We start from the raw sequence: 8,906 nt of genomic DNA, 5'->3' as shown, positions 1-8,906 counted from the left end.
CAAATGTTTCCTATAATTGTAAATGAATAAAAATGAAAAGTTGCTAAATGGTAACTTATTAATATAAAATTATAAATTTTAACTGTAAAAATTATTGTTACGAAAATATTTGAAAAATGTCAGATGCATGAAATGGAACTTATGCCAATAGAGATTGACACTGTTGAATCGAAATCAAATCGATAAAAAGGGCGGCCATTTTAAAACGCCGGCGCCACACAGTGGATCGAATCGACAATTTCGGGGACATAGGGACCAATTATTTTTGTTTTTCAAATTTTTTTTGTGCCAATGGATAGAGCTAATTAATCTTAACAAATGTTATTCTTTGCAATTTTTTCTTAGGGTTATTATTTAAGTAGAAAAAAACATATTTTTAAATTTCTTGTATGGAAAAAAATATATTATCCCAAATTTTTGTCAAGTCCTGATAGATCCCGCGCTCAAACCTTTTTTTTATATATTTTGGCTACATTGCTAGTATTATGTACCATAAATGTGTGCCTAAAGTTGCCACTCTGCCAGAAATAGCCGAAGAAAATTACAAAAGATTTAATTAGTAACTAATGACTTCCTAAAATTCCTTAAACTATTCTAGGCATATTTCATGCAAAATAATTATTATGCTAGTAAAACAATACTTATAATTACTTAAAATTAGAAAAAAAAAACTAGAAATATCGATTCCCCATATGACCCTCAATTCTTTCGACCTGAAGAATCTACATAACCTGGAAGAACAATTAATTCTACAGAACCCTGTCCAACTAAATCAAATATCTTCTTCACTGTACCATACAACGTTGCCCCTATACACGTTAGTATTTGGTATAGTTACAATTTCCCTTATTCTTATCATCCGACGTCGCCGCTTGCGTCGACAAAAGGACAGTGGTCTAAACGAGGGTGTCACTCCAACCAGCCAAGCTGATCAACCAGTCTACGCAGTTCCTGTAAAGAATCAAGAATCTCTGCCAGCAACTTTCTCGCTTAAAGTCCTCAAATAGTTGCTTCTCTGGGGGTGGAGGAATTACGCACGGACCCCTAAAGGAGAATGCTGATGCAGCCGCACGTGCCCGGTCAACGCCATCGCCTTCGAGGTAACACATCAGCAGTTTCAGCATAACCGCGTTTTCGTAATTATTCATGTTCTATCAAAAATTGTCATTCCATTCCGGTCTAGGATCGATCGCGGAGCAATTATTGTAAATGAAATATAAGTTAGTTTAATAAATTTCTTAGATAATTTCTGGTTTTTTTTGGAAGCCCGGGCTGCCGAATTCGTAATTAATTTGAATTGTGTATTTTCTAACAATCGCTTACCTAATGATAATGAATCGAACAACATTCAAAATAAAGAGCTTAAGTAATTGCATAAGGGCTTATACCCTCATTAGCCAATCATTAATAGTTATAAGTATCTTTGTTAGGTGTGGAAAATTATAAAAGGATCGTAATTGATATTTCAAAATTAGTTATTGTTTAAACGTGCTACTACATACATCGTATTTTCACAGTGTTTAATTTTCTTTATTTTGGTATAATGGACGGTCTTGTGAATAATATAGATTTATTTATGGTATTAAGATACCAATTGAAAAGTTTGTCAGATAGTAAAAAACTATTTGATTTTCTACAATCGAAAATAAATGTGACTGAAGAGAATAGTGCCGTGCTTAGAAAGTTCTGTACGCGTTTTTGTTCTAATATATGTGCCAGATGGGAAAAATGCAACCGAACATTAGCTAAATTTATTAAAAAAAATGGCGATTGGTTAGAATCGTCAATAAATTGGCCCCAAGAAATCAATTTTGATGTTATCAATACTGAACCAATAGAACTCGAGGTTTATGATAATACTGAGAATCTACCACCAGCACTTTCTACTTCAGACGCTTCCACATCTACGTTTACTCCGAGGAAACCTTTTGAAGATTTATGTGATCGACAAAAACGGAGACGTTTAGATGAAATAAATAAAAATCTTTCATTTTCTCCGGAAGAAATGTCTGCCATATCAACAAGGAGTTTAAAAAATAGTGGAAACGAAGATATTTCAAAAATAATGAACCATTTACTCAATCATCCAGAAGATTTAAATAAAGTCAAGGCATGCTTAAACAACGATAAGGTTAAGAGTGATACGTATTCACCTGATAAGGCACTAGCTTTATTAGTTTCGCTAAAGTTATCAAAGTGGCAATATATAAACTTAAGAGAGTCTGCGAGTGAAAATGGTTCAGAGTTATATCCATCGTACTACAAATTGCAACAAGCTAAATTGAATTGTTATCCAGATAAAAAAGATTTATGTATTACTGAGGACGGGGCTTCAATTAAACTGCAAGCTTTACTCAACTTGACTGTATCAAGACTTTTGGATGCAATATCCATGGATTTGGACGCAACAATAAATTTAGAGCTTGTAAGTAAATGGGGTTTTGACGGAGCTTCTGGTCAAAGTGTGTACAAGCAAAAAGTAAACAAAGACTCCAGTATTTTTATGGCCAGTCTAGTACCAGTTAGGCTACAACAATCCGATGGAACTATTGTTTGGGAAAACGAAAGACCATCGTCCACGTTTTACTGTCGTCCATTAATGTTTCAATTTACGAAAGAAACCCAGTCCACTGTTATGTCAATTAAAAACAGAATAACAGAAGAAATAAAAGCGCTTCAGCCATCAAAACTGAATCAAATTGAAGTGTCTCACCAGTTACTTTTGACGATGATTGACGGAAAGATAACGTCATATTTATCAGAGACGTCGACAGCCGTTTGCGATATTTGCAAAGCAAAGCCATCGGAAATGAACAATATTGAACTGCTTGACCAAAAACACAAGAATGAAGAAATTCACCAGTACGGACTATCATCTTTACACTGCTGGATAAGGTGTATGGAGTGCCTTCTTCACATAGGTAACAATAATTATTCTTATTTATCATACCTTAGCTATTAATTACTTTACAGCCGCAAGTCATTGTTCTTTTACAAAATATTCATTTTCAATATTAATAATGTCCCATTTTTCTTATGCAGCCTATCGTATGGATTTTAAAAAAATGGAGTGGCAGGGGCGAAGATCAACAAAAAATTAAGCTTAGAAAGTTCGAAATTCAGCGAGCATTTAGAGAAGATTGCGGATTACTAATAGACCAGGTGAAACAAGGAGAGGGAACAACTAATGATGGCAATAGTGCCCGAAGATTTTTCAGGGACGCAGACACTGCAGCCCGTATTACTGGTATAAGCAAGGAATTAATAGAAAGGTTACATGTAATACTCCAGACTGTAGCATCTGGAGAGTGCGTCAACCTTTCTAAATTCTCCTTATTCTGTAGAGAGACTGCAGAACTCTACATAAATTTATATCCCTGGTATTATATGCCTTCTAGTTTACATAAGCTGCTTATACATGGCGCTGATATTATCCAGCATTTTGCTACCATACCTATCGGCAATCTGTCAGAAGAAGCAGCAGAAGCTCGTAACAAAGATTTCCGGAAATTCAGAGAGAGTTATTCCAGAAAATTAAGTAGAAAAGCCACAAATGAGGATATTTTACATAATCTTTTAATATCATCAGATCCAAATATCACAAGTTTTAGACCAAGACTATCAAAGCATAACAAAATAGCTCTCTCTTCACGGGCTAAAGAGCTTCTGTTAAATTTGCCGACAGAATCTGAGATAGAGTTCATTGACGTTAATGAATTACAGGATAATCATTCTGATAGTGAGTAAGCTTTTTGAGTTTTGTAAATTAAATGCAATATTTATTTAGAAATAATTTTATTACTTTTATTATAGTATGTATGGTATCGTAATTTTTATGTATACTCACTATTTTTTATTTTTCAATTTTATTATTAATAGGGAATATGTATGTAACGCTTAAATGGAGAAAATATTATTATTTGTAATCTTTATTGTCAAAAAACCATATTAATGCTATTTTTTTATGTTTTTTTCGATACTTAATAATAAAATTTAAGTATCAAAAATTGTTTTTTTTTTAAATTCCTTCGCAAATTTTTAAAACACTACGCTATTAGCAAAACAAAACGAGATAGTATTATATTCCATGCCACACTAATAATAGCTAATGAGGGTATAATTAAAAGCCCTTATGCAAGGCTACTTAAGCTATTTATTTTGAATGTTGTTCTGTTCATTGTCATTAAGCGATTGTTAGAAAATACACAATACAAAAGATTATTTACTATTGTCAAACGGATTAGTTACTTGAAGTTAATGACCGATCACAATATTTACATGGAATCGATTTTTCTTTTTTTTTTCTAATTTTAAGTAATTATAAGTATTGTTTTACTAGCATAATAATTATTTTGCATGAAATATGCCTAGAATAGTTTAAGGAATTTTAGGAAGTCATTAGTTACTAATTAAATCTTTTGTAATTTTCTTCGGCTATTTCTGGCAGAGTGGCAACTTTAGGCACACATTTATGGTACATAATACTAGCAATGTAGCCAAAATATATAAAAAAAAAGGTTTGAGCGCGGGATCTATCAGGACTTGACAAAAATTTGGGATTATATATTTTTTTCCATACAAGAAATTTTAAAATATGTTTTTTTCTACTTAAATAATAACCCTAAGAAAAAATTGCAAAGAATAACATTTGTTAAGATTAATTAGCTCTATCCATTGGCACAAAAAAAAATTTGAAAAACAAAAATTGGTCCCTATGTCCCCGAAATTGTCGATTCGATCCACTGTGCGCCACTCTGAAACGTCAGTACGAAATCGATAATTTCGATTGCAATTCCTTTACGAAGTGATTCGATATTTTTAAATTATCGATTAATTTTCTTAGGTGGGAAGTTACCTACTATTGTCAATTATAATGTGTCACCCATATCATCTTAAAACGCACAAACTATAGATGGGTAAAAAATTCGTTGTTTGAAATGATCTGAAACTTCGCACATGGCATTCTTCCGGACCGTGCGCGCTACATTTCGTTTATGCTGTGCGTACGGCGCGTACGGTCAGGCCAGTCTCACTTCCAGACAAAGGGAGCGAAATCGCCGAGATATTTACCTACTATTCTGGAAAACAACCTAATTTCAACCTTTTACATTGCGTTTAGCGTTCATAGTAAATTAACTGTCTGCCGTCTCGCTTCAATCTGCCAGGGCTGTCAAGCGAGCGGCGGCTAGGCCGCGCGAGTCGCTCAGCCACAGAATACAAAAGTGCCAGCCTATTGAGACTAGTCCGGTGACCGGACGCTTGTGTTTATTCATACCTAAACTCGGGAGTGACACTTCTGTACCGTAAGGTACTAATTATGTATTCTGTGGTACGGTGCTGACAAATGTGCGATCAGATTTACTCGAGTTTTGTTTCTAGATGCGTTGTGAATCTTTCACAACAACGCGTCTAGAAGTAGCAGCAGAATATAAAGGAAAATAAACATAACGTCTTATTATGAACTAGAAATTATAGTTTTGCATTGTCATAATATTTACTTTTAATTATTATTAGTATTTACTATTTACCCACCTAAAAATGAGATTCTATCAATCAATACAAAGTGTTGCACACTTGCAGCATATTTTTTATATGCAAGCTTTTTTGTTGAAAGTTTTATTATTACAATATTATTTGAATGACTATATGTATATTGTATAGACAGGAAAAGTACCTTAAACATTGCCCATGTTTATGCTGATTAAAAAAAAAGAAATATGCAGTAATTAGAATAATATTTTTTAAATCACAGTAAGCCTAAGCATCTCTGCTATTCCTATCATATCAGTGGTAAATTAGTTAGGTCTTCTTTGTCCAAAGGTTGTGTATTTTGTTCTTTTATAATAAAATAATATTGTTAAAGTTATGATCATTATCAGGGTGAGGAAAGCGAGCCCTATAATATCCCACAACCTGTACATTTTGTGGTTCATAGTAATTTTATTTGTATTATATATATAATATGTCTTATCATCAGTCAGTTAAGGTTTTTATATTATGTATATATGTGTTATGTATATATCACCAGTCAGTCACGGTGTGACAACGGAAGCCAAAGCTCAGATTTTACAAAGTATTATAGCTTATTTTAGGACAATGGAAGCATTTAAGAACTTGTTTCATGCTTACACAACTATATTTTTATAGTAACTTTATATTTTCACAGTTCCTTAAGTTTTGGGCTCATTTCTTACTTAAATGTTAACTAGAATAATTTTAGTGCAAAAGTTTTAAGTTCTTTGCTTGGCCATGAATAGTAATTATACTAAAAAACACTGTGACTAAAATGGGTCAACAGAAAGTCTATCATGCATAAGCCTGTAATCCTGTAGCCCGTAATATCTTGGCAACACCATGTTTTCTTCGTATTTATTATTCATAATTGCTTTCAATACTTACATCAAAACTGCTGCAATGATTTTGTAATATTGTCTAAAATAACAATGTCCTGCAAATAATCACAATACACAGGTGCAGTGCTGTGACCTGTGGTGTATGATTTGCTTGGGTCATGTCCTCTGTGACCACTTATGGATATTGCATCTATTAGTTTGGATTAAAAATCGCATGATTTTTTCATACTAGGTACAGCAATAAGAATTTGTTAGATGTCACACAACAGAGGCTATTTATTTATATTTTATGCGTTACAAATGAGGACACTGGTAGGAACACTGGTTTAATTTGGAAAAGGCTCTGAATAAGATTATCTAGTCAAAAGATTTTTTTTTTACTTTTCATAAATATGATTAACATATCAACAAAAGTTTTGTATGTACTTAATTCAGACACAAATCTTTATTTTGTAAAAATTTATGTATGATATTAAAACACATATTTCATATTTTTTTGTGTATTTTATTTAAAAGTTAATAGATCCTCTCAATTTCACAGTTTGTAACATAAAATTAACATAGACACGTCACTACGAAACATCTTCATTTTTTGGTCTTTTTCGCCGCCGGTTTTTCTTCTGTCTTCTTAGGATTTTGCCAATTAAGTGGATTCCTCCTGTACATTGGCCATGGTGGTAAAGTTAGAATAGCAGCTAAGATAAATCCGGCGCCTAAAATGTAGACTGACTGCGAAAATTGTTGAACAATATAACCCCATACAAATCCGACGATACTGAAGAGAGTTATAATCGCACGGTATAACTTTTCTGCTTTAGCTTGTCCGACGTAATCAATATGCGTGGGAATGTATTTAAAGACGTCCATCGTTAGCTATTATTTATATTAATTTACTCAAATTCGAATGCTTTTTTTAGAATCTCAAAACAGTTTCTATCGACAAGTGACAACAAATTTGACAATTGATTATTGACATCCAGGGACCAGGGTGAACGACACGTCAGACTTACTTCTTCTTCTTTGCCTAAAGGAGGCCGCCGTCTGACTGTCAGACTGCCGTCCACCGGACGAATGTGTGTGTGTGTGATAGTGAATGGTGCCCGGTGTCCCGTGTCGTTGCTGGCCGGCCATGGGCATTTCTCCAGATTTGGATTATATAGTTGATTCCCTGGTACATTTTTATTTCTGCATATTTTTTTAAATCAATAATCGCATATTATTCTTAAGTGAATTATAAAAATAATTATCTATTTGGGCACTTTTTCACTTCACAATTTTAGAAGATATTTTGATTTAAATTTTTCTAACCTAGGGAATCAACAAAGCTAATAGAAAAAAACTTTTTCAGCTTAATAAACATGTTCAATTTAAATACAAACATGTATAAAATTGTCTACAAACTGAACTTGTTCGTTAAAACCAAATACAATGATTGGAAAATGAATTTATTTGAAATATTCTGACTTTAAGAAAAAAAAAAATTAATATATTTTACTTATTGGTGTCATTTATTTGTATCAATATATGAAGATAATGTAATTTATTAAATAAACAGATATGTACCAATTAGATAAATAAATGTAAAATATTTTGATTCCCTACTTAAAATACCCAGGGAATCATCAAAATGTGTGTAGAGGGAATCAATAAAAAGTTAGTTTTTCCTGAGGTGTACAAAAACTGTGCATGTACGTTAAACAATAAATAGTCTAACTAAAAACCATACTCATTATCGTCGTTTACATCGTGTCTAAGCAAACTTAACTTTGGAAATGACATTGTAATTAGCGAATAGGGAATCAATTGTGTAAGGAACCAAGGTTGAGGGAATCAGATATTTTCCTTTGTAACTCGGAAACGGAACAACGAATTGTGTGACCTCCTTCCATGATGTTTAGAGGGCTACCGAACCTCCCGCCCTGCGCACCCGCAACCACGTGCTTCTTATAACTAGAGAGGTACGAGCCTCCAAGTGAAGCGTACAGGGAATCACTATGTGAGCCAGGACAAATCTTAAAATGACTTTTTCTATTTATGTAACGATACATACGTTTATATACAATTGTTTTATAAATATTTTGTTTATACTCTTACGATTTATTTACTTTGAAATTAGAATTTCATCGTATTTGTGGGATTTTTTTGGGAATTTATAGTGAATTCTGGGGACAGGACACGTCCAGCGAATCAATTTTTCGACCTTTAAATTAAATTAAATTATATTTACAATTAAGTTTTTCTCCAGAACTTAAGTGGCCCAGTTAGATCACACCTTATATTACTATAAAAAAATACAATGGTCTACATATGTAACTCTGCGGGTAGTTTATACGTCTGGACAACTAAATTTTGCGATTTGGAGAATCAGTAAGCCGCTCCGTGAGTAATTTGTATTCTGTCCATAAAGTTAATATACCTAGGTATATTAACTTTATGATTCTTTGATAAGCTGGCGGACGCCAAGGCGGCCTGCCGTGAATAAAAAAAATGGCTCCTTAAATTACAGCAAAATATTATTGCCTTCACATGGCTATTTGTATTTGCGTATTTGAT

At 33.0% G+C, this 8,906-nt stretch overlaps 1 protein-coding gene across 1 annotated transcript; it reads right to left on the bottom strand.

Annotated features, from left to right (window-relative positions):
* Positions 1 to 6,842: 6,842 nt before the first annotated feature.
* LOC121732660 (signal peptidase complex subunit 1) lies at positions 6,843 to 7,309 on the bottom strand. Its single transcript, XM_042122619.1, has one exon. It carries the CDS (start codon positions 7,218 to 7,220, stop codon positions 6,939 to 6,941), a length of 282 nt encoding a protein of 93 aa, XP_041978553.1. The 5' UTR covers positions 7,221 to 7,309; the 3' UTR covers positions 6,843 to 6,938.
* Positions 7,310 to 8,906: the final 1,597 nt, after the last annotated feature.

The sequence above is a fragment of the Aricia agestis genome, chromosome 12, assembly GCF_905147365.1.
Source record: "Aricia agestis chromosome 12, ilAriAges1.1, whole genome shotgun sequence".
Classification (NCBI taxonomy): Eukaryota; Metazoa; Arthropoda; class Insecta; order Lepidoptera; family Lycaenidae; genus Aricia; species Aricia agestis.
This window is presented reverse-complemented; position numbering and strand designations above follow the sequence as displayed.